General features: G+C 48.1%; 2 protein-coding genes across 4 annotated transcripts in view; one reads left to right on the forward strand and one right to left on the reverse strand.

The window, feature by feature from the left end:
- Positions 1-23,765, reverse strand: part of LOC137438808 (discoidin domain-containing receptor 2) — a 129,404-nt gene extending 105,639 nt beyond the window's left edge. The window contains exons 1-5 of one of the 3 annotated variants that reach the window (XM_078767288.1): positions 23,580-23,737; positions 19,040-19,160; positions 17,206-17,278; positions 14,657-14,789; positions 6,228-6,359 (exon numbers count right to left, since the gene is read on the reverse strand). In XM_078767288.1, the coding sequence (XP_078623414.1) occupies positions 6,228-6,294 (67 nt within the window). In that variant the 5' untranslated portion in view covers positions 6,295-6,359; positions 14,657-14,789; positions 17,206-17,278; positions 19,040-19,160; positions 23,580-23,737. Of the gene's footprint in view, positions 1-6,227; positions 6,360-6,483; positions 7,250-14,656; positions 14,790-17,205; positions 17,279-19,039; positions 19,161-23,579 lie in introns of those variants that run through there. The other 2 variants (XM_078767287.1, XM_078767289.1) reach the window with 2 other exon arrangements.
- Positions 1-26,415, forward strand: part of LOC144888650 (uncharacterized) — a 648,249-nt gene that overhangs the window by 434,713 nt on the left and 187,121 nt on the right. The gene's annotated exons all lie outside the window — the stretch shown is intronic.

A 26,415-nucleotide genomic window follows, 5' to 3' on the forward strand; every position in this document is an offset into this window, starting at 1 on the left:
AAGAGGTCAAAGGTCAAAGTCTGTAATAGGTCTATAACTTGAGAATGGCTAAAGGGATATAATTCAAACTTGGTCCAGATATGTATAATGATGTAAATATTAACTGATTCTATTTTGGGGTTCTTGAGGTCAAAGGCCAAAGGTCATGTCAGGTAAAAATGTGAGAACTTGTGAACAGCTAAAGGGATTTAGATTAAAGCTTTGGTACAGGTATGTATAATGATGTAAACATGAACTGATTAAATTTTGGGGTCAATATGTCAAAGGTCAGAGGTCATGTCAGGTACAAATGTGCTAACTTGGGCACAACTGAATGGATTTAAATCAAATTTGATACAAGTATTATAATGATGTAATAATGTGGGCGGAGGCATATCAGTCGACATCGTGACGTTGAAGAGTGCCGTTCTAGTTCAGTGATTTTTCACCATTGAGAGCTTAGGGCAAAAACTATATTGAAGGAGCTGGGGCTCCCACGTCGATCGGAAGAATGGACGCGACAAAAAGCTGGAATTCATCCGAGTTGCTTTAATCAAACCAAACACTCAGGCACTCTGAAAAGCCCGTTTATCGGGCAGCAATATATATACATATTATCCCGGAGCGTTTGCCCAGGAAAGGCGAGAGGGGGCGTGGCCCAGCGTCCTGGCTGCGGCCTGGCAAGTTGAGGGCGAGTCTGCCCGGGCGTCCTGGACGAGCCCGGCATGGTGATCGCTCCGCGTCCTTGATAGGTGCAAGGCGATTGTGAAAACCCAGCGGTAGCCGCTACACACGTCCCCCCAGAATCGACTTGCACCGGCAGGGTCAATTTGAGGGGGGTCCTGATGACCCGGCCGAAGCGACCCCTGGCGGGTCGTGGGAGGGGGTCCGGTGTGGTGGTGGGCGGTCGAGTGGGGGGCACCGTGGACGGGGGGCGGCCTCGCCGCGGCGGAAGGGCCACCCGTGGTGGGTGGTCGACGTCCACGTGCGCCGGCTTGAGGCGGTCCACCGCAATCCGGTCCGACCTGCCGCCGATGTTGATGACGAACGACTTGTCGTCCCGTCGCAGCACCCGGAAGGGCCCGTCGTACGGCGGCCGGAGTGGCCCCCGATGTGCGTCGTGACGCACAAAAACATACTCCGCTGTGCGAAGTGCTGGGGGGACGTAGGACTGGGGGTCACCGTGGTGGGATGTTGGCACGGGGGCAAACCGTCGGGCGGACTCCTGGAGGTCCGAGCGCTGGTGAGCTGCGGACCAGGGACTGGTAGCGTCGGGCACGAATTCGCCCGGGACGCGTAGCGCCTGGCCATAGACCAGCTCGGTGGTGGATGCCTGGAGGTCCTCCTTGGGGGCCGTGCGGAGGCCCAAAAGGACCCACGGCAACCGGTCGGCCCAACCGCCGTCTTGAAGGCCGGCCATGAGCGCGGCCTTCATGGAGCGGTGGAATCGCTCGCACAACCCGTTTGCTTGGGGGTGGTAGGCCGTAGTACGGTGGAGCTTGACCCCCAGGTTGCGGGCGACCGTGCCCCACAGCTCGGAGGTGAACTGTGGTCCGCGGTCTGACGAGATGTCCGCCGGTGCGCCGAAGCGGGCGACCCAGGTGGCGATGAAAGCCTGCGCCACGTCGGCGGTGGTGGTGGAGACGAGGGGAACGGCCTCCGGCCACCTGGTGGTCCTGTCCACCATGGTGAGCAGGTGTGTGAACCCCCGTGACGGGGGGAGGGGGCCCACCAGATCCACGTTGACGTGGTCGAAACGTCGTTCGGGCACGGTGAAAGGTGCCAGCGGGGCCTGGGTGTGTCGGTGGACCTTGGCCCGTTGGCAGGCCGTGCAGGTGCTGGTCCAATCGCGGACGTCCCGACGAAGGCCGTGCCAGACGAATCGCGCCGACACCAGCTTCTGGGAAGCTTTCCGGCCCGGGTGGGAAAGGCCGTGGAGGGAAGCGAAGATGCGGCGTTGCCAGGTGACGGGCACGATGGGGCGAGGCTGGCCTTGGGAGACGTCGCAGAGCAGGACAGTGTCCGCGAAGGGGATGTCGGCCAGGCGGAGGCCCGTGTCCGCCGCCCGGAGGGCTTGCACCATGGTGTCGGTGGTTTGGTCCGCCGCCATAAGCGCAAAGTCCACGCCCAGGTGGACCGCGTTCGCGCTGGCCCGGGAAAGACAGTCGGCCACGGCGTTGTTTTTGCCGGCGACGTGCCGGATGTCCGTGGTAAACTCCGACACGGCGGAGAGGTGGCGCTGTTGGCGGGCCGACCACGGCTCCGTGACCTTGGCCATGGCGTAAACCAACGGCTTGTGGTCGACGAACGCCGTGAAAGGTCGGCCCTCCAGGAGGTGGCGGAAATGGCGGACGGCCAGGTGTAGACCGAGGAGCTCCCGGTCAAACGTGCTGTATTTGAGCTCGTTCGGCCGGAGCTGCCGGCTGAAAAAGGCGAGTGGCTGCCAAACCCCGTTCACCCATTGCTCATGTATGGCGCCCACCGCGTAGTCGGAGGCATCCGTGGTGAGGGCGATGGGAGCGTTGAGCACCGGGTGAGCGAGCAGTGTTGCGTCGGCGAGGGCCCGCTTTGAGCTTTGGAAGGCCGCATCCATTGCTGCGGACCAGGCGATGTCGTGCTTGGCCGGCTTGCCCCGGAGGGCTTCGTAGAGGGGCCGCATGAGTTGAGCAGCACGGGGCACGAAGCGGTGATAAAAATTCACCATTCCCAGGAATTCCTGCAGGGCCTTTATGGTGCGGGGACGCGGGAACGTGGTGATGGCCTCAACCTTGGTTGGCAGCGGCACGGCCCCGTTCTTGGTGATGTGGTGGCCCAAAAAATCAACGGCCGTCGTGCCGAAGTGGCATTTGGCCGGGTTGACGATGAGGCCGTGCTCGCTGAGGCGCCCGAACAGTGTTCGGAGGTGGAGGAGGTGCTCGGCCCGGGACGTGCTGGCGACGAGGATGTCGTCCAGGTAAACGAAAAGGAACGGCAGGTCACGCAGCACGCCGTCCAAGCGCTGGAACGCCTGAGCCGCGTTCTTGAGACCAAACGGCATCCGCAAGAATTCGAATAAGCCGAACGGCGTGATGACTGCCGTTTTAGGGACGTCGGCCGCCCTGACAGGTACCTGGTGATATCCCCGTATGAGATCAATTTTCGAAAAAATGACCCGTCCCGCCAGACGGGCGGAGAAGTCTTGGATATGCGGGATCGGGTACCTGTCGGGGGTGGTAGCGTCATTGAGACGGCGGTAGTCGCCACACGGGCGCCATCCACCCTCCGGCTTTGGCACGATGTGCAGTGGCGAGGCCCACGCGCTATCGGAGCGCCGCACGATGCCGAGGTGCTCCAACGCGTCGAATTCAGCCTTCGCCACGGCGAGCTTGGCTGGGTCGAGGCGGCGGGCCCTGGCGTAGACCGGCGGGCCCGTGGTTGGTATGTGGTGCTCGATCCCATGCCATACTGCGACGGCCGAAAACGTCGGCCGCGTGAGGGCCGGGAACTCCGTGAGCAGGCGAGCAAACTCGTTCGCCGCCGGGACGGCGCATGCCAGCTCGGTCGGCGCGGAGCTGCTCAATGTGCATACCAGGGAGCTGAAGGTTTCGGCGTTGATTAAACGACGCCGTTGGACGTCCACCAGCAGTCCGTGTGCGCAGAGGAAGTCGGCGCCTAGCAGAGCCATGGGCACGTTTGCGGTTACAAACGTCCAAGCAAAGCGTTGGCCGCCGAAGCAGAGGGTGACGTTGCGCGGGCCGAAGGTGCGGATGGTCGATCCGTTGGCCGCAACCAAGGAGGGGCCGCAAACCGCGGACTGCCTGTCCTGGTCAGAGGCGGGTATGACGCTCAGTTGGGCACCGGTGTCGCACAGGAAGCGCCGTCCGGACGCTTTATCCGTGATGAACAGTAAGTTGCCCGTGTGGCCGGCGTTCATGGCTGGTAATGAACGCCGGCCCGGCCGTTTCCCGGCCTGCCGAAGGTGCACGGGGGTCGGCATGTCCGGGCCTTCTGTCCGAACCTGGCATGATAGTAACACCACGCTTGGTCAGGTGGAGGCCCCGGTCGTCGTGCTGGAGGTGGTCGGCTCGGTGTAGCGGCCGCCAATTGCGTCGGCAGTTCGGTCGTCGACCGTGCCGGGTGCTCGGGCGCCATGGGTGTTGCGTCGGACGGCGGTGGGTCCCATGTCGCCGCTGCGATGCGCTGACCTGCGGCGGAGATCTTGTCGGCTTCTCTGGCAAGGGCCCGGGGATCTGTGATCGTCGTGCTTGCCAGGGCGAGGCGTACCGGGTTAGGCAGCTGACGGAGGAACAGCTCCCGGAACAGGAATGCCAGAGAGTGCTCGCCGAGCAGTGAAAGCATGTAGTCCATTCGCTCGGAAGGGCGCGTGTCGCCGAGTTCGGGCAGGTCGAGCAGGCGCCGTGCGCGTTCCGCCGATGGGAGGGCGAAAGCGTCGAGGAGAAGCTTCTTAATCGCGCCGTATTTGTCAGCGGCTGGCGGGCTCTCGAGGAGGCTCAGGGCGCGGGCCGCGGTGGCCGAACCGAGCGCTGCTACCACATGGTGGAAGCGGGTGTCGTCGGCCGTGATGCCTCGCAGGGCGAACAGGGAATCCGCCTGTGCGAACCAAACTGCCGCGTGAGCCTCCCAGAAGGTAGGCAGTTTAAGGGCGACTGCCGTGTCCATGTCGGTAGGTCACCAATGAAGGAGCTGGGGCTCCCACGTCGATCGGAAGAATGGACGCGACAAAAAGCTGGAATTCATCCGAGTTGCTTTAATCAAACCAAACACTCAGGCACTCTGAAAAGCCCGTTTATCGGGCAGCAATATATATACATATTATCCCGGAGCGTTTGCCCAGGAAAGGCGAGAGGGGGCGTGGCCCAGCGTCCTGGCTGCGGCCTGGCAAGTTGAGGGCGAGCCTGCCCGGGCATGCCCGGGCGTCCCGACCGAGGCCTGGCAAGTTGAGCGCGGGCCTGCCCGGGCGTCCTGGACGAGCCCGGCATGGTGATCGCTCCGCGTCCTTGATAGGTGCAAGGCGATTGTGAAAACCCAGCGGTAGCCGCTACAATATCAAGCAGGATATCTCAAAAAGTTATGGACGGTTTCAAACAAAATTTTGTGGAAAGGTCGGGTGCGTGACAAGGAATAATTGATTCAATTTTCGTGAAGATTCGAATCTGGATCCGAATCAGAGTTTAAAAAAATGTTTTACAAGAGATTCTTCACAATTGAGTGATAGGGCCGAAAGCGATATATAGCAGGATATCTCAAAAAGTTGTGGACATATTTGGACGAATGTTGGTGGAGAGGTTGGGTGTCTGACAAGGACTAATCGATTCGATTTTGGTGAAGATCTGATTATGGATTTGGATACAAAAATTTTTTAAAGGTGATTCTTCACCATTGATATTAAAGAAATGGGGATGTACAACCAGCCCGACAACTTACGAATGTGGAACTGAGCCACAGAGACCATGCAACATCTCCTGCAATATCCATCGCTGGAGGAACCCTGCACTGTTGCAGATCTTGCCGAATTCAACAACAAGGCGCAAAAATGTGTCCAGTTTTGGCTGGGCCATGTATAGACTGTCCGTGGACACGATAATAATAATAAGAAGAAGAAGAAGAAGACCATTGAGAGATTGGGCGAAAAGCGATATATAACATGATATTAAAAAAGTTATGGACGATTTATGACTAAACTTGGTGGACGAGTTGGTTAAATGACAAGAACAAGCCGATTAGATTTTGGTTCATGTCCGAATCCAGATCCGGCCTATCAGTGGATACAAAACAAACTGTTCAGTCTGGCGGAAGTTTGCTCTTTACCGAGTTCCGTTCCAGTTTTGCATGGAATATGTCGGTGGCATTCCCACCCAGTGGCATGTCATGGTTCGAGCGTCTGCTCTGAGTCTGGTTTAAAATCCCAACCTAGTCACAGCAAAGACTTGCTGCTTCCTTTCTTGATGCTCAGCATTAAAAAGGATAGAGCATGGACAAACAACCATAAGTTGGCAATCATACATAGCGCAGGCTTCGATGGGCCTAATGGCCTCCTGGTGGTTTGTAGTTCCTTACAAGGAAAGTCGCATTAATAGGCAAATCCATACAGCAGATGCGATTGGAAATTGAGATCTCTAAAGTAGGAGGGAATTGTTCAAATGTGCCAAACAGGAATTATAACCTAAAAGTGACAAAGAGGACCTTTTATGTCCTAAAGCTTGCCAAACAAAAGAGCAAAAGAGACCTTCAACTAAAGAAACGCATACCTGTGTCCACCTGGGCCAAAGCTGCCGTCACCAGCCAGGATAGAAGGCGGAATGTCAGAAGAGCCATGAACCATGGAGAAATGTTTCACAAACCCAAAGTCCACTCAAACCCTCAAGGTGAATGATTCTTCACTACGGATAGAATACAACAGCATTCGGGGAAACGCAACAGCAACAATTAGTAATGCTTATAACAACAACAATAATAATACAGTAACGACAATAATAATAGTTATGCAAATAAGCATGCACATACTTGCCATGGAAATGTCTCTCTCTCTGTCTCTGTCTTTCTCTGTGTCGGTCTGTCTCTCTGTCGGTCTTTCTCTGTGTCGGTCTGTCTCTCTGTTGGTCTGTCTCTGTGTCGGTCTGTCTCTCTGTTGGTCTGTCTCTGTGTCGGTCTTTCTCTGTGTCGGTCTGTCTCTCTGTTGGTCTGTCTCTCTGTTGGTCTGTCTCTCTGTTGGTCTGTCTCTGTGTCGCCGTGTCGGTCTGGCTCTCTGTTGGTCTGTCTCTGTGTCGGTCTGTCTCTCTGTCGGTCTGTCTCTGTGTCGGTCTGTCTCTCTGTTGGTCTGTCTCTCTGTTGGTCGGTCTCTCTGTTGGTCTGTCTCTGTGTCGGTCTGTCTCTGTGTCGGTCTGTCTCTGTGTCGGTCTGTCTCTGTGTCGGTCTGTCTCTCTGTCGTTCGGTCTCTGTGTCGGTCTGTGTCTCTGTGTCGGTCTGTCTCTCTGTTGGTCTGTCTCTCTGTTGGTCTGTCTCTGTTGGTCCGTCTCTGTTGGTCTGTCTCTGTTGGTCTGTCTCTGTTGGTCTGTCTCTGTTGGTCTGTCTCTGTTGGTCTGTCTCTGTGTCGGTCTGTCTCTGTGTCGGTCTGTCTCTCTGTTGGTCTGTCTCTCTGTCGGTCTGTCTCTGTCTCTGTCTCTAACTCTCTCTGTCTGTCTCTGTCTTTCTTTCTGTCGGTCTGTCTCTCTTTCTCTCTCAGCCTCTCTCTTACTGTCTCCCTCTCTCTTACTGTCTCCCTCTCTCTCTCCCTCATTCAGCCCGCTTAGTGCTTGCAGCTGTTGGCACGTGGACACAGTGAAAGACAGCTGAACAAAACGTGACACTTTTGGCTGTGGTTATGCGGTCGTTGGGCTGGCAGGACAGCTCAGGGGTAGCTCTCGCCTTTGAATCACACTGGCCTTTCAGTTGAGCTGTCTGGTCTGGGTTTGAATCCCGACTCAACGATGAACCGTCATCCTGGGTTTTTTTCAGGCAGGAAAATTGCATCAATAAGTACGCCGTCCATTGGCAGTAATGTTAAGTTGGGGTTAAGGGTTGGACCTGTCTGCCAGCATGGTGGACGTTAAAGATGTCATGGTGTCCTTTGCACAGAGTCGTCTGCAGTGTGCCGGTACCAAGGGAAAATTCCACATTCCTGCTCTGACTACGTTGGGACGAAAATGGAAAACCCTCCGGTATAACCCATGTCCTGAAACTGCTTTAACAATTTGTAGATGTCACCATTCTCTACCAATGTCAATGAAATTCATATGAAAGTACAATGATATTTCTTCCTGTCCCTGTCCTGCATGAGATACAGGGTGTCCCAATGTCCCATCAAATGATGATGAATCATCAAACAGGAACAACGTCAGAGAGAGATCACCACCAGAGTGAGGCCTTGCTGATCTAGTTGTACAAAATTCCACAGCTTTCACCCTCAGCCTCACGTGAGGGTTTGTGGCGTTGTTGCAATGACTTCACTCTTCAAATGTCCGCCAAAGAAAGCATTCACATGGATATCGGTCGGGGCGAAGAGCGAGCGGGCCACGTCGTTCCGCATTTGGTGCTGTGCAACTGTCTGTCCATGAGCCTGAGGTCACCGTTTGAAAAAGAAAACAGAAGTCCATGATGCCACCGACAGTTTCCTATTTATTCTCCATCTATAAGTGTCTTCAGAACAACATTTGGAGAAACCACACGCTCCGACAAAGGGTTAATGCCCGAAACGTCAGCTTCTCCTTGTTTCCGACAGTTGTTAGCGTACTTCCATCGTTAATTCCGTCCATTGTACAAATCACAGTCAGCATGGCATGTTGCCCTCACTTGTTATTCTGCTTTTATGAGTCTAATGTAAGGTATTCCAAAAAAAAAAAAAAGGGAATGTAAAAACTTTTTAAAAAAAATTCCCTGCCATAATCTGGTATTTGTTGTGGCTTCAAATTGCAGCTGCTTTTGTCCCTTTTGCAATCACAGAGAGCCTAAGAATCTGTTCCAACATAGTCTCGGGTCTTATCTGCAACACCTGTCCATTTCCTGGCCTGACATCAGCTGCTGAAACATTGAAGGCCCCAGGCCTGGCCAACTTTTCAAACTTCCCTCTTCCTCTTCTCCCCCCCCCGCCCCCCCCGTTAAACCTTTCTGAATCTTGTTTACCCTTTGTTGACTCCACAGGAGGAACACCAGCACCGTTTCAACGTCCTGTGGAGGATTACATGCGTAAACACTATGATACAGAGAGAGAGAGAGAGAAAGAGAGAGAGCTCACGGGTCCACAGAGAGAATCCCACAGACACGAGCAGATGGACTACGTGGCTCAGCAGCTAATCCGGAAATGATCTGCCTCAGAAACCATCATGTGCTGCATTAGGTCTCCCCTGATAGCATTATACAAAGTGGAGAATAAGAAAAATATCAAGGGACCATAAACATATGAAGATGTTATTTATATTAAAAATTACTATTCCGCTAAACCGTTAAATAAAGAGCTCATTCTGATCATTAATTATTGATATATTTACTTGATTTGTTTAGCTGCCTGCAAGTGCAAATGCAAGAACAAATCCACTTTATCAAACATATAAAGGTTTGGCACAATCCACCTCATTAAATATATAAAACCTAGCTATTTACTATGTCTGCACATAGGATGCACCTGGCTTCTGCTTGCAGTCTGCAAACATGCCCCACTGGTAATATCCAATATATACAGTCGTGGCCAAAAATATTGGCACCAAACCACCTTTAGAGGCCATTTTTCCCCGCAGAGCAGGGGTTGGCCTTTTTTGGGCACCATGGTCCCCTTTTTGAAGCAATGTTTTATGGCCGGATGCCCTTCCTGCCGCCAACCCTGTTAGTCACCGCTTGCGACACACAGGGAATTACCTGTGAACTGGTACTCAATTTGCCGACCTTGGAAGGATGACAGGCTGATTCAACCCCCCTGGCGTTAATTCAGCGATTGAACGGGATTTGAACCCAGCATCCTAGAATCCCAAGCCGGCACCCTAACCGCAAAGCCAACACCAGGCTCTTGGCACCCTTGCACTTTTTTCAAATAACTCACAATTTTCTCTGAAATTAAGTAGAAATTGACAAAAGTATTTGATCTCCACAATTCTTTATTTCACTGTTAATATTACAGAACCTTTGTTTTTGATTGAGAACTTAATATATCCTTTTAAATCAGAAAATAAAAATAAATGGTATTGACAAAATTATTGACACCCGAGACTTAATATTTGGTAGCACAAATTTTGGACAAAATAACTGCAGTCAAGCACTTCCTATAGCCATGAATGAGCTTCCTACACCTCTCTACCTGCAGTTTCGCCCAATCTTCTTGTGCAAACTGCTAGTTTCCCCAAATTTGAAGGGTGCCTTCTCCCAACTGCTGTTTTCAGATCTCCCCACAAGTGTTCAATGGGATTTAGATCTGGACCCATTACTGGCCACTTCAGAACAGTCCAGCGTTTTGTCTTGAACCATTTTGGGTGCTTTTTGAAGTGTGTTTGGGGTCATTATCCTGCTGCAAGACCCATGACCTTCGACCGAGACCCAGCTTTCTGACATTGGGTTGAACATTGCGCTCCAAAATGCCTTGGTAATCTCCTGATTTAATGACGCCATGCACACATTCAAGGCACCCAGTGCAAGAGGTAGCACAGCAACCCCAAAACATCACTGAACCTCCTCCATGTTTGACTGTGCGGAAGGTGTTCTTTTCTTTGAATGCTTCATTTTGTTTGAATGCTCGAGGGGGAGGGGGAGGGGGGGAGGGGGAGGGGGAGGGGAGAAGGGGAGGGGAGGGGGAGGGGGAGGGGGGAGGGGGTGGAGGGGGTGTAGGGGGAGGGATGGGAGGGGGAGGGGAAGGGGAGGGGGGAGGGGAGGGGAAGGGGGGAGGGGTAAGGGGGGAGGGGTAAGGGGGAGGGGGAGGGGAGGGGAGGGGGGAGGGGAGGGGGTGGAGGGTGAGGGAAGGGAGGGGAGGGGGAGGGAGAGGGGGAGGGGCGTGGGGAGGGGGGGAGGGTGAGGGATGGGAGGGAGAGCGGAGGGGTAGTAGGGGAGGGGGATGGGGGAGAGGGGAGGGGTAGTAGGGGAGGGGGAGGGGTAGGGGGGGAGGGGAGCAGGGGGAGGGGGGGGAGGGGAGCAGGGGGAGGGGGGAGGGGGGAGGTTACATTACACCGATTTACATTGAAAACTGCTGAAATATGTACGCAACTTCAACTTAGCACAGTTTAGTAAATACTCGAGATAAATCCATGCGGTAAAAGATTGCTGAGACTGAGAGTTGCTAAGACCTACGACTTAGAAATTCCACCTGGACACACTTCAGGGGGCACTTTCAAAGGGGAGATGTGCTTATTCTTTCTAAAAAATATTTTAGGTGTGGTATAGACACGATATTTGCATGCATCGGTTTCAAAAATCGAGCAAATATGGTAAATATTACTCACGTGAAACCAGGATCCATCTCGGTGGTAGCCATGAGTGTGTAGATGTCACATGATCAGTCATGAAGAGTGGTTAAGTCCAAAATATGGCATACCATGGCATAAAAACGATTTGCCCGCAAAGCATTGCACCGCAACGGCGGTCACAGAGTGCCATGCACAGCGTGACGTAAGTAGTGCGCGCAGCGCCCCTGGCGGAATTACCGGTCCCTATCAAAGACATTTAATTCATATCGCACAAAATCGACAAAAATCGACACAAAACACGATCGCTTTTCGCTCTGAATTACGTGCAAACGTGTGACGGAAATCACCATCGCCCAGCATCGAATGCCAACCAAGATGGCGCCCGGTAACTGCATCTCCACCTATGTGGAGTGAATGGCAATTGGCAATGGTCACATCACGTGATCGCTCTGAGCGAATCAGTCTAGTGGCGGGGATGGAACATCACGTGATCGCTCTGAGCGAATCAGCGAGCTGCTCGCACTGGCTGAGATTAGCGGGTACTTCGCTGAAATGCGCTGAGGTAAATATGAATAAAAAATATGGATCTCGTCAAATATTGTTTCGGCCATGTTCGTCCCAGGCTCAATGGCCATGTCTATGCCAAATATCAAGCACGTGAGCCTCTCCGTTTCGGAGTCTATCGGTAACATTACACACACACACACACACACACACAAACTGTGTTTTATATATATATATATATATATATATATGTATATATATATATATATATATATATATATATATATATATATATATATATATATATATATATATATATATATATATATATTTAAAGGAGGAGAAAGGCTTGATCAGGGACAGCTTATTGATCTGGCTAGGCCTTGAACTACTCAGGTTATGTGCAGATGAAAAAGCAGAAAGAGGTAGTTGATTCCGGTTTGTATGTGTGCAGAAACACACAGTAAAGATGGCTGCAGCTGAAGGCAGGCGGTTGGAATAAGGGGAGCTAAAGGGTGTAAGAACTCGAGCTGATAACTCTCTGGGGCTGGAGCACAAGCCATATGGTAGTGTGCGGCATTTTGAAGAATAATATTTTGCTTACAGACATTCACCACCATCGAACAGAGCTCAGCTGCCGGGATCTCACACAACATGCTTCTCATATTATATGGTTGCAGAAATTATTGCATCCTGGATCCCCTCTACAAAATCCCCACTTTCCTTATACAAATCTCCCTTACATTACCTTCTTGCCCCCATCCAAACTCGCTCCCTTTTCTCACTCATCCGCCACAACCTCCATATTCGCCATTTTATCCCTCATCCTTCCCCTTCCTTAAAATATTTACCTCCGCCACCGAAGGAGGATGGAAGTTATGTTTCCACCCCTTTCTGTCTGTTTGTTTGTTTGTTTGTGAACAGGGTATCTCAAAAAGTTGTGGATGGATTCGGACGAAATTTGGTGGAGAGATTGAATGTGTGACATGGACAAAATTATTAGATTTTGGTGAAGATCCGGATCCAGATCTGACCTATCCATGGATACAAAGCGTAAACTCTTCAGCCTGGTGGAGGTATGTTCTCTGCCGAGTGCTGCTCTAGTTTTTCCTGAATTTACCTTTTCCCTTCTCTGTACCAAAAACATGGCTTTTGATGTTTTGCGCATTTTTCATACTGTGTCGTATTAGCCCAATGGCTCGTCTACATGAATCTTCCTCGTAAATCCTCGAACAAAAACATTAGGAGCACGAGGCGTAGACATTTGAATTTCGGATTCGACATGGTAATAGTGTCAACATTTCATGGGCTCCTGTGACATTTCTCACGAGCGCAGCACAAAGAAGCAATTCTGAAGTAATGGTGGACCGTACGGCTCAGCATGTGACACTGTGACAGTGCATAATGCAAACAAACCACAGCGATGGTTGTCGGGCCCGTAGAGGAAATTCTACCCGTACATTTCACTATTTCAGCGGTAGGCCTCCAACAAATATAGCGATGAAGTCAGAATATCCTTCAGAGCCTCTGGCCTCCATTTTATTTATTATTATTCCCATTTGCTTCCAACTTTAGCTACGGTATCTATTTATATCTGCTTTGCATATCCTAATACTCCAAGCATGTTCATTATTTCAGCCCCTTAATGAGTTTGACCGAAGCATTTCAGAAAATAAAAATTTCACTTTTGGTCAATTATTGGTCAAACATCCTGGTGTTGTCCTCACGGTTAAGGCGGCTGGTTTGAGATCTTAGGATCCTGAGTTCAAGCCCCCTGTCGTGGACCAGCTGACTTGTCAAAATCCACTTCCTGTCCTGAAAAATCCTTCCTGTTCCTTCCTGAAAAATATCCAGTCCTGTCTTGTCGGAAAAATGAGGACCAGCTGACTTGTAAAAATCCACTTCCTGTCCTGAAAAATCCTTCCTGTTCCTTCCTGAAAAATATCCAGTCCTGTCTTGTCGGAAAAATGAGGACCGGCTGACTTGTCAAAATCCACTTCCTGTCCTGAAAAATCCTTCCTGTTCCTTCCTGAAAAATATCCAGTCCTGTCTTGTCGGAAAAATGAGGACCGGCTGACTTGTCAAAATCCACTTCCTGTCCTGAAAAATCCTTCCTGTTCCTTCCTGAAAAATATCCAGTCCTGTCTTGTCGGAAAAATGAGGACCGGCTGACTTGTCAAAATCCACTTCCTGTCCTGAAAAATCCTTCCTGTTCCTTCCTGAAAAATATCCAGTCCTGTCTTGTCGGAAAAATGAGGACCGGCTGACTTGTCAAAATCCACTTCCTGTCCTGAAAAATCCTTCCTGTTCCTTCCTGAAAAATATCCAGTCCTGTCTTGTCGGAAAAATGAGGACCGGCTGACTTGTCATGGGGGGCACTCGAACAATCTAGCCTCCATTGAATTGCTGACCTCCATTGACAATCTAACCCTTTGTCAACTTCCGGTTGATAAAACATCTTATTCCAGCTGTTTACCGACACCGACAGTCACGTCTAGTCTAATATTCCTCAATTAATCAAACTATTCGTGAACTTTTGCTGGCATGCCTCATCCAGTAGCAAAAGTGGTGCAGATTTTCTCTTGAGTATGACAAAATTGGCCAGCTAATGGCAACAACTCACCAGGCCCACACTGGGCGGGTATCCCTCTCACCAATTCAATGACCGATGCGGAATTTCTAATAAAGTGCATGGGCCGCATGTAAAGGGGCCGCAGGGGATCACAACACATCCGGTAAAACTACCCACTCCCTTAAACCCCCACCCACCCACACCCCAGCCTCCATTTCCGGCCTGTCCCCATGGACAGAAAGTGGCTCTGTTGGCTTCCTGCCCAACCCTTCCTTAGAATCGGTTCACCGATGTGTCACACCAGAGGTGAAGAAAAGTTCTTCACCGGAGAAGATAAAACATGGCAGTGAATGCTGCGTCTTTCAAGTTTTTGTTTGCACATGGCCTAGCTCTAGCAGTTTTCAGAACATGGCGGGGTTGGTAGCATTCAAGGAGAATTATCCACAAATAGCTCCACCAAACTGGACATCTCTGTGCTCAGCGTCATCTTCTACATGTACAGATGCCGCCACTAAGACAATGCTCGGGGAAACCTGCAGATGCCACCGACATATTGCTCCAACGGAACATATGATACATCTGCACAAATGGTACACACATGTGACAAATTATAATAGTATAGCCAACATGGAAGCTCCACAATTGAAAAGCCATCGTTAATTACTCCCTTTATGGTACTCACGATGTCGTCTTCCAGTGTCACATGATGCCACAGCGATTCTCTCATTGGGTGCTCATCGGGCAAGTCTCCCGTTGGCTTAAAAGTTGCTCTCTGTTCTGGGATTGCCTTTCACAGAGCAAACCCTTGGCAATGGCTGAGACCAAAAGACAAAAAAGACAAAAAATGTGTAAATACACACAAATCTTTGAAAACTGATAGGCCACGTTTTGTGTGTTGATACCAAACAAAAAGCAGATTTTTGGTGAAACTTTACCCATTAGTTTGAAGTAAATGCGGTAATCTACTATTAAAAAACAAACCAACAACTACAGAAGCTAGTCAATTGTTAAAGGCGTTACATTTGGCCTGCTTGGTGGCTCGTGAGATAGCCAACAGGTGTGCACACTCGCCTCTGAGCTCTCTAGCCTGGGTTCGAATATTGACTCAGCTGTGAACTGTGGTTGTGGTGTTCCGCAGGCACGGCGAGGCATCAAAGTGTGTGTTGTTCCTCGGATGGACGTTAAGGTGGATGACCCACATAAAGCCCCAATGACGTCTTTGGTAGACCATAACGCCCCCATGATGTCGTTGTTGGACCATAAAGCCCCCATGATGTATTTGATGGACCATGAACCGCCTACGAGGTTGCGGGTGGACCATGACCCCCTCCATATGACATCGACGGAGGACCATAAAGCCCAAGTGACATCATTGGTGGACCATAAAGCCCCAGTGACATCATTGGTGGACCATGAAGCCCCCGTGACATCGGTGGTGGACCATAAAGCCCCCGTGACATCGGTGGTGGACCATAAAGCCCCCATGATGTATTTGATGGACCATGAACCGCCTACGAGGTTGCGGGTGGACCATGACCTCCTCCATATGACATCATTGGTGGACCATAAAGCCCCCGTGACATCATTGGTGGACCATAAAGCCCCAGTGACATCATTGGTGGACCATAAAGCCACAATGACATCATTGGTGGACCATAAAGCCCCCGTGACATCATTGGTGGACGATAAAGCTCCAGTGACATCGGTGGTGGACCATAAAGCCCCCATGATGTATTTGATGGACCATGAACCGCCTACGAGGTTGCGGGTGGACCATGACCCCATCCATATGACATCATTGGTGGACCATAAAGCCCCCGTGACATCATTGGTGGACCATAAAGCCCCAGTGACATCATTGGTGGACCATAAAGCCCCCGTGACGTCGGTGGTGGACCATAATGCCCCCGTGACATTGTTGGTGGACCATAAAGCCACAGTGACATCATTGGTGGACCATAAAGCCCCCGTGACATCATTGGTGGACGATAAAGCCCCAGTGACATCGGTGGTGGACCATAAAGCCCCTTGACTTCGGTGGTGGACCATAAAGCTCCCATAACGTCGTTGGTGGACCATAAAACCCCAGTGACAACGTTGGTGGACCATATGATACATCTGTACCGTGAAAGATAAAGCCCCCGTGACGTAGTTGGTGGACCACTGGACCATAAAGCCCCAGTGACATAATTGGTGGACCATAAAGCCCCAGTGACATCATTGGTGGACCATAAAGCCCCAGTGACATCATTGTTGGACCATAAAGCCCCAGTGACATCATTGGTGGACCATAAAGCCCAAGTGACATCATTGGTGGACCATAAAGCTCCAGTGACATCATTGGTGGACCATAAAGCCCCCGTGGCATCATTGGTGGACCATAAAGCTCCAGTGACATCATTGGTGGACCATAAAGCCCCAGTGAAATCATTGGTGGCCCATAAAACCCCAGTAACATCATTGATGTACCATAAAGCCCCAGTGGCATCATTGGTGGACCATAAAGCCCCAGTGCTATCATTGGTGGACCATAAAGCCCCAGTGACATCATTGGTGGACCAAAAAGCCCCAGTGCCATCATTGGTGGACCATAAAGCCCCCGTGACATCATTGGTGGACCAAAAAGTCCCAGTGACATCATTGGTGGACCATAAAGCCCCCGTGATGTCGTTGGTGGACCATAAAGCCCCCGTGACATCGGTGGTGTACCATAACGCCTCAATGAGGTCTTTCGTGAAGGGTAGGCACGTTATCACTGGCACCTTGAACAAATGACAAATTCCTGCCACCTAGAATCGATCGTTAGGCTTGGCCAGCCGGTTCGTGAAAGATTTGGGCCCCTAGAAGGTGGGGATGATTGGGCCAATTAAAGAAGTAGATAATTGTCTTGCTCTATGTTGCCAAACGAGCACGTAGCTCATAATGTAGGATTCTCGGTTCATGTCCTGTTTACTCCGTTGAATTGTCTATCATCTGCTGTTGCCCTTGTCCATTCATGTATAAGTATCCCGATGTCTCGTAATGTCTTACTTGAGATATGTACCTCCACAAGCTCCTCCATGATCCTTTGATGAGGACATGGATCAATGTCCTCTGTATTGCTGTGGTTATGTCTACTTTGTTGCTTTCTGATGTCCCGTGTACATTTTTGAATGTTTATAAAATCCCATTGTAACGTTTTTCCAAAAGAAGGTTTTTGGGACAAATTTTGAAAAAAAAAGGTTTCACTACCTCTAGTCGTTTAAACCACCTTGCTTCACTTCTTCCTGATGACGAACAGCATCGCCATGGCTTCGCCAACCCTCTGGAAGTCGACGAAGCCAAGAAATGCAAACAATCATCATCGTACCGTAGTGTTAACCACAACTCAAAAACAGAGGAAGTAAATCTTTAGATTCAAATGTCGTGAAAACTCGTTTGGCGTACCTGCCTCACCTGCGCTCCATCTTCAAGTTCCTCCATGAACCTGAGATTATTGTTTAAAAAAAACAAAAAAAATAAACTTTTTCTAATTACGTAATTTATAAGAATATAACCGACAAAATGTTTAATAAAATAACAAAACTAGTTCCTTTGTGGTTCACTAAACTGCTAAACGAGTTCCTTTGTGGTTTACCAACTAGTTCCTTTATGGTTTACTAAACTGCTAAACTAGTTCCTTTGTTGTTTACTAAACTGCTAAACTAGTTCCTTTGTGGTTTACTAAACGGTTAAACTCGTTAATTTGTGGTTTACTAAACTGCTAAACTAGTTCCTTTGTGGTTTACTGAACTGCTAAACAAGTTCCTTTGTGGTTCACTAAACTGGTAAACTAGTTCCTTTGTGGTTTACTGAACTGCTAAACAAGTTCCTTTGTGGTTCACTAAACTGCTAAACTAGTTCCTTTGTGGTTTACCAACTAGTTCCTTTGTGGTTTACTAAACTGCTAAACTAGTTCCTTTGTGGTTCACTAAACTGCTAAACTAGTTCCTTTGTGGTTTACTAAACTGCTAAACTAGTTCCTTTGTGGTTTACTAAACTGCTAAACTAGTTCCTTTGTGGTTTACTAAACTGCTAATCTAGTTCCTTTGTGGTTTACTAAACTTCTAAACTAGTTCCTTTGTGGTTTACTAAACTGCTAAACTAGTTCCTTTGTGGTTTACTAAACTGCTAAACTAGTTCCTTTGTGGTTTACTAAACTGCTAAACTAGTTCCTTTGTGGTTTACTAAACTAGTTCCTTTGTGGTTTACTAAACTAGTTCCGTTGTGGTTTACTAAACTGTTAAACTCGTTCCTTTGTGGTTTACTAAACTGCTAAACTAGTTCCTTTGTGGTTTACTAAACTGCTAAACTAGTTCCTTTGTGGTTTACTAAACTAGTTCCGTTGTGGTTTACTAAACTGCTAAACTAGTTCCTTTGTGGTTCACTAAACTGCTAAACTAGTTCCTTTGTGGTTTACTAAACTGCTAAACTAGTTCCTTTGTGGTTCACTAAACTGCTAAACTCGTTCCTTTGTGGTTTACGAAACTGCTAAACTAGTTCCTTTGTGGTTTACTCAACTGCTAAACTAGTTCCTTTGTGGTTTACTAAACTGCTAAACTAGTAAGTTCCTTTGTGGTTTACTAAACTGCTAAACTAGTTCCTTTGTGGTTTACTAAACTGCTAAACTAGTTCCTTTGTGGTGCACTAAACTGCTAAACTAGTTCCTTTGTGGTTTACTAAACTGCTAAACTAGTTCCTTTGTGGTTTACTAAACTGCTAAACTCGTTCCTTTGTGGTTTACTAAACTGCTAAACTAGTTCCTTTGTGGTTTACTAAACTGCTAAACTAGTTCCTTTGTGGTTTACTAAACTGCTAAACTAGTTCCTTTGTGGTTTACTAAACTGCTAAACTAGTTCCTTTGTGGTTTACTAAACTGCTAAACTAGTTCCTTTGTGGTTTACTAAACTGCTAAACTAGTTCCTTTGTGGTTTACTAAACTGCTAAACTACTTACAATAAATAAATAAATATTGTTAATAAATGGTGATAAATTTCTGAAACAATTGACACAGGACAAAAACAATAGACGAGCAAATGTAGCCTACCTATTACAGCAGCGAGAAGGTATGTCGCTCCGTTCGTGGCTGTCTGTGCGGACAAGTAAGCACCAGGGCCGAGGGATGCAATGGAGGGAGGGGAAGTGGTTGGAGGCAGGGAATGGCAGTCCTGATGGGAATGGTTGGAACGCCGAGGGGTATTTTAGCCCATCGACACACCGCCCGCTTGGCGCCAGGCCATCTTGTCCTTACATCTCTCACATTTCTGTCCCTTTATCTTCTTCATCTCTTTCTCTCCTTCTCTGAACATCATAGCCCCAGATTATCGCTTGCCTCTCTCAATCCCTCTGTCCCTCCCCTCATTCTGTTTCAATACACCCACTACCCCCACAATCTGTCTCTATATCCTCCCCCCTCTTACACAGCCCCACCCTCATCCCGGTTGTTCTCCCTCTCTTTATCCCTATCCCTCGCTCCCTCCCACACCCTCCCCACCCAGCCTCCTCTTTCTCTCTCTCCATCTCTCCATCCTGGTTCCCTGTTTTTGTCTCTCTAACATTGCCCCCACCCCTCACATTCTGCTGTACCTATTCTCCATCACTTCGCATCTCCTGTCATGTATGTGTATATATATATATATGTATATATGTATATAAGTATGTGTGTATATATATGTATGTATATATGTATATAAGTATGTGTGTATATATATGTATGTATATATGTATATAAGTATGTGTGTATATATATGTATGTATATATGTATATAAGTATGTGTGTGTATATATGTATGTATATATGTATATAAGTATGTGTGTGTATATATGTATGTATATATGTATATAAGTATGTGTGTGTATATATATATATATAGATGTATGTATGTATGTATACCTGTACAGTGCATTCAGAAAGTATTCAGCCCCCTTCCCTTTTTTCACATTTTGTTATGTTGCAGCCTTATGCTGAAATCGTTTAAATTCATTTTTTCCCTCATCAATCTACACTCAATACCCCATAATGACAAAGAGAAAACAGGATTTTAGAAAGTTTTGCAAATTTATTAAAAAGAAAAAACTGAAATATCACATTGACATAAGTATTCATACCCTTTGTTATGACACTTGAAATTTTGCTCAGGTGCCTCCCATTTCTCTTGATCAACTTTGAGATGTTTCTACACCTTGATTGGAGTCCACCTGTGGTAAATTCAATTGATTGGACATGATTTAGATAGGCACACACCTCTCTATATAAGGTCTCACAGGTGACAATGCATATTAGTGCAAAAACCAAGCCATGAGGTCGAAGGAACTGCCTGCAGAGCTCAGAGACGGGATTGTGTCGAGGCACAGATCTGGGGAAGCCTACAAAAAAATCTCTGCTGCATTGAAGGTTCCCAAGAGCACAGCGGCCTCCATAATTCTTAAATGGAAGAAGTTTGGAACAACCAGGACTCTTCCTAGAGCTGGCCACCCGGCCAAACTGAGCAATCGGGGGAGAAGGGCCTTGGTAAGAGAGGTGACCAAGAACGCGATGGTCACTCTGGCTAAGCTCCAGAGATCCTGTGTGGAGGTGGGAGAAACTTCCAGAAGGACAACCATCACTGCAACACTCCACCGATCTGGGCTTTATGGCAGAGTGGCCGGACGGAAGCCTCTCCTCAGTGAAAGACACATGAAAGGCCACAGAATCTTGTTTCTCACAGTCTGAGAGTCCTTTAGGTGTCGAAAATATCCGTAAATATAAGTCGGCCTGTGCAGCCTCGGTCTGCTCACTGCGGGACACGTTACCAAGACAATGGAGCTTACACTGGAACGTGCACCTCTTGCCATATTTACATTAAAAATTACTGCAGCTGTAAATTATAAAATAAAGAGGTCATTCTAATCACTAATTGATTTACTTGAGTTATTTAACTCGGAGGTGATGACGGATGAGGGCATCTGAATGGTCTATTGGCCTGGGGAAGCCTGGTGTGAAACGTCACCTGAGACCAGGTCTGCTCTTGCTTATTTGCTCCAATTTGCGGAGTAGATCTAGTTTTAGGGTTTTAACGCATCTCAGGTACTGTTCTCGCTGGAAGAACTTCTTGCTTTCCAAGTCCATCTGGAGTCAATCTTATCCTTGGTTTCTCCAGGTGGCTTCTCATCCCAACCTCCTGCGGTGCCCTGCCTTGTGTGTCATGTGTGTGAGCTTTCTACAACAATTTGTCAGTAATGCTGGTTGCTGTGGTTATTCTGTTCAGGTTTTGTACAAAAAGGCCTATTGTGGGGTCTTAGGTGTGGAGTTGGTGGGTTAAACTGCTTTTCTGAAGTCCTAGAGCCTGAGGGTAAATGCAAGGCCCTCTCCATCTGTTTGCGATTTCAGGGAGAATAATCAACAGAAAACCAGAGAAAAAAAGATATAATTGTCTCCCATTGCTCTGCAACCCTCATAATCCATCCTCTGTTGCCCAGAAATATCCTACTTTGTCCTTCATTCCTCCTTTCTCTGTGATCATACCTGTGGGCAAGGTGCACCAAGTGAAGAGAAAGTTCATGGATTTTTCCAAGTCTGAGAGAAAAAAATGGAAACAGGGCGGAAGAGCATAATGGAAAACAGAACCTGTGAGAGCAATCTCATGTTGGGAGCATCCTGTTTATGGAGCCACGATGGTGGTTAAAGACCGGTGGGGTTCCGAGTAAAGGTAGGCGCAGGTGACCTCTACCTCTACAGGTGACCAAGCAGAGAAAAAAAAATCATTTCAAATGGGAATTTTACTCGGATTTAAGGCCGTTGCTAATCAAAGCAAAGATCATCGGGGTCAGAGACAGGTGGACCCCCAGGATGATGTAGGAACAGCGGACCAACAAACCCAAGATGTGTGCCAGCGGTACATGGGACTGAGTCTCACGTCGAGCTCTCATAGGCTGGACCACAAACGTGATGATGACGTCAGCCTAAACACACTCTCTCTCTCTCTCTCTCTGTATGTTTGTGTTCTATGCGCGGCCACATCTTTTAAGTTACAAACTCCAAACTCGAGCTACAAATGCAATTTTGTGTGGGGGGTGACATAGGCTATGTGGCCGCGGACTCATGTGGGGTGTGAGGAGGACAGGGGCAAAACTAATTTATGTAAATGTGTACCGTGTATCGCCACCTGGTGGTGGGACAGGTGGGTGAAAGGTGGCGGGGGTGGGACAGGTGGGTGAAAGGTGGGTGAGGGGTGGGTGGGAGAGGAGGTGGGTGGGAGTGGGTGGGAGAGGAGGTGGGACAGGAGGCAGGAGAGGCAGTGGGTGAGGAGTGGATGAGGAGTGGGTGAGGATGGGTGGGACAGAAGGCAGGAGAGGAGGCGGGAGAGGAGTGGGTGAGGAAGGGGGCAGGAGAGGAGGTGGGTGAGGAGTGGGTGGGAGAGGAGGTGGGTGAGGGTGGGTGGGAGAGGAGGTGGGTGAGGGTGGGTGGGAGAGGAGGTGGGTGAGGAGTGGGTGGGAGAGGAGGTGGGTGAGGGTGGGTGGGAGAGGAGGTGGGACAGGAGGAGGGAGAGGCAGTGGGTGAGGAGTGGATGAGAAGTCGGTGAGGATGGGTGGGACAGAAGGCAGGAGAGGATGCGGGAGAGGAGTGGGTGAGGGAGGTGGCAGGAGAGGAGGTGGGTGAGGAGTGGGTGGGAGAGGCGGTGGGTGAGGGAGGGTGGGAGAGGGAGGGTGGGAGAGGAGGTGGGACAGGAGGAGGGAGAGGAGGTGGGAGAGGGGTGGGTGGGAGCGGGGGTGGGACAAGTGGGTGAAAGGTGGGTGAGGAGTGGGTCAGGGGGGTGGGACAGGAGGTGGGTGAGGGCGGTGGGACAGGAGGTGGGTGAGGGCGGTGGGACAGGAGGTGGGTGAGGGCGGTGGGACAGGAGGTGGGTGAGGGGTGGGAGAGGAGGTGGGTGAGGGGTGGGAGAGGAGGTGGGTGAGGAGTGGGACAGGAGGTGGGTGAGGAGTGGGACAGGAAGTGGGTGAGGAGGGGATGGGGAGTGTGGGAGTAGAGGTTCGGGTGACCAATATCGCTATTTTTGACAAACAGGTGGACTAACTGGTCCTTCAGCAAGCTTTGATGAGTCGGTTCTGATAGTTACAAAATATTCACTGCAAAACATTTATTTTGCAAGATTCAATTTGTACATGAACATTTCGGTGACACTTCAGAAAATGGTTGCTCGTTACAAAGCCACTTAATCCCACAGTGACCTTCAAAAGAGTACGCGTTGCGTGCCGGAATGCTGGCCAAATTGCAATGCCGATTTCCACCTATTGCATTCTACCTATTGCAAATTGCAAAGGCAAACCACCTATTGCATTCCTTGCATGGGGACTGCTTTCACAGCCCGTTATCTCCCATCAACGACAAATCCTAAATTGGATCATACTGGGCTCGCTTAAAATAACTTCAGAAACACAAGCACATGTGTGGGTGGTGAAAGGTGAAATAGGAGAGGTGAGTGAGTGAGTCGGTTGTAGGTGACAGAAGCGAAGGGAAGATGTGAAAGAAACATCTGAGATGACTTCAATTTACAAATCACAAAGACAATCTCGTAACGCACGTACAGAGGTAGAAAGAGAAAGTGTACCTTGAAAGAGCGCTGAGCAATCCGCCTGTATGAAGGCTCCAGAAGGATCGAGAAGGCTCCAGAAGGTTCTAGGGTTCTAGAAGGCTCCCTTCTGTCTCATTCTCTGCTCTGCGTACTCTCTCTCTCTCCTCTCTCTCTCTCTCTCTCTCTCTCCTCTCTCTCTCTCTCTCCCCTCCTCTCTCTGTCCCTCCCCTATTCTCTTCCCCACGTGCTCTCAATTTTGCTTTCTCCCTCCTTGTAATGTTATTCAACTTTGTGTGCCTTTTTACTTGTTTTGCAATATATATCTTCGTCTTTTCCAAGGGGTACAGCCACCAGCCCTCATATCAAGGCCATTGCTACACAAACATGGACTGACGACACCTGAAACTTCTGCCAGACCACCCACACAATCAATAAAACACATTATGGAAGACTATGCGGTCCTGGGTCCAGGAAGGCAAGAGCACAACATCGAAGATTTGAGGGATCTCTGCACGGGTCGCTCCCGGTAGATCGATCGAACGGCTATCATTGAGGTTTTCATTTCAGAGTTTACATTTATAGAAATTACAATTTTCAAATGCTAGATATCAATGGATGTTGTTTTTCTATGGACGCATTTACGGTTTTTTAACGTAAAATTTCACTTACGGGTGCTTTCCGATGGTTCTGTGATTGTTTTTCCGGTGTATCGGCTTCGATGTCCGTCGGCACGCCAAACTTCAGTTTTGTAAGTCCAAATTTCAGATTTACAAGTCCAAATTTCAGATTTATAAGTCCAAATATCAGATTTATAAGTCCAAATATCAGATTTATAAGTCCAAATTTCAGATTTACAAGTCCAAATTTCAGATTTATAAGTCCAAATTTCAGATTTATAAGTCTAAATATCAGATTTACAAGTCCAAATTTCAGATTTACAAGTCCAAATTCCAGATTTACAAGTCCAAATTCCAGATTTACAAGTCCAAATTCCAGATTTACAAGTCCAAATTTCAGATTTACAAGTCCAAATTTCAGATTTACAAGTCCAAATTTTAGATTTATAAGTCCAAATATCAGATTTATAAATCCAAATATCAGATTTACAAGTCCAAATTTCAGATTTACAAGTCCAAATTTCAGATTTACAAGTCCAAATTTCAGATTTATAAGTCCAAATATCAGATTTATAAATCCAAATATCAGATTTAAAAGTCCAAATTTCAGATTTATAATTCCAAATATCAGATTTATAAGCCTAAATTTGAGATTTACAAGTCCAAATTTCAGATTTATAAGTCCAAATTTCAGATTTACAAGTCCAAATTTCAGATTTACAAGTCCAAATTTCTGATTTACAAGTCCAAATTTCAGATTTACAAGTCCAAATTTCAGATTTACAAGTCCAAATTTCAGATTTACAAGTCCAAATTTCAGATTTACAAGTCCAAATTTCTGATTTACAAGTCCAAATTTCTGATTTACAAGTCCAAATTTCTGATTTACAAGTCCAAATTTCTGATTTACAAGTCCAAATTTCAGATTTACAAGTCCAAATTTCAGATTTACAAGTCCAAATGTTAGATTTACAAGTCCAAATGTCAGATTTACAAGTCCAAATGTCAGATTTACAAGTCCAAATGTCAGATTTACAAGTCCAAATGCCAGATTTGCAAGTCCAAATGCCAGATTTGCAAGTCCAAATGCCAGATTTGCAAGTCCAAATGCCAGATTTGCAAGTCCAAATGTCAGATTTACAAGTCCAAATGTCAGATTTACAAGTCCAAATGTCAGATTTACAAGTCCAAATGTCAGATTTACAAGTCCAAATGTCAGATTTACAAGTCCAAATGTCAGATTTACAAGTCCAAATGTCAGATTTACAAGTCCAAATGTCAGATTTACAAGTCCAAATGTCAGATTTACAAGTCCAAATTTCAGATTTACAAGTCCAAATGTCACATTTACAAGTCCAAATGTCACATTTACAAGTCCAAGTTTCAGATTTACAAGTCCAAGTTTCAGATTTACAAGTGCAAATGTCACATTTACAAGTCAATCGGAAAGTACAGAACATTACACCGAACATCCGACAAGCGTATTCAAGTGACTAGTGGAAATACAGTGATGAATGCAGGTGATCATGTTCGCATGACGTCATACAGCAGGCGCGACGCACGGTTATGACGTTTGTTGATTGACACATACAGTATATGGCAACCTTCCAGATGGCACCACATTCCAAGAGGTCACGTGGAGACACCATTGCTCCGAATATCGATGGAAGCCAAAGCTGCCGCCCTCTTCCTTATCAGAGGACTTGCGCGTCTCGATCTCACCTTCTCGTTTCAGAGCAAGTGTGGAACATTTCAGGAAATTCCAGCAAACAAGTTGTGCCAAGAAAGTTATCTGAACTATGCCATATTGACTGATGTAAAAACTTTGTCGACGTGTTGGTGCAGGGAAAGGAAATGTTGGTTAACACTAACAACGTCATATTCATAATTCGTTGTGTAAAGATGGCCCCGACCCGATGGCCCCGAAGATGAACGACCATCCACCTCATTTAGCGCCCTCATCGGGAGACAGAAACTGCTGCCAAAAAGCAATTTTGAAGCAAGGAATGCATTGGGTGGTTTGACGTTGCTTTTTCGGTGGAATCCGGATTTGAGACAGCAGCCTGCGGACTGGTCAACAAGCTCAGGTCAACTACAAGCAGCTCAGGTCAACAAGTTCTTGGCAGATTTATTCATCCTTTGACCTATTTCCCAGAGTAAGTAGGTCAAAGGTGCAAAAATATTGGCATTGAAGAAGAGGTATTTAGTATAACAATTCGCTGCTTTGATATGTCAATCAAAAACATGCCTCTTGG

This window comes from Myxine glutinosa, chromosome 13, assembly GCF_964187855.1.
Source record: "Myxine glutinosa chromosome 13, kmMyxGlut1.1, whole genome shotgun sequence".
Classification (NCBI taxonomy): Eukaryota; Metazoa; Chordata; class Myxini; order Myxiniformes; family Myxinidae; genus Myxine; species Myxine glutinosa.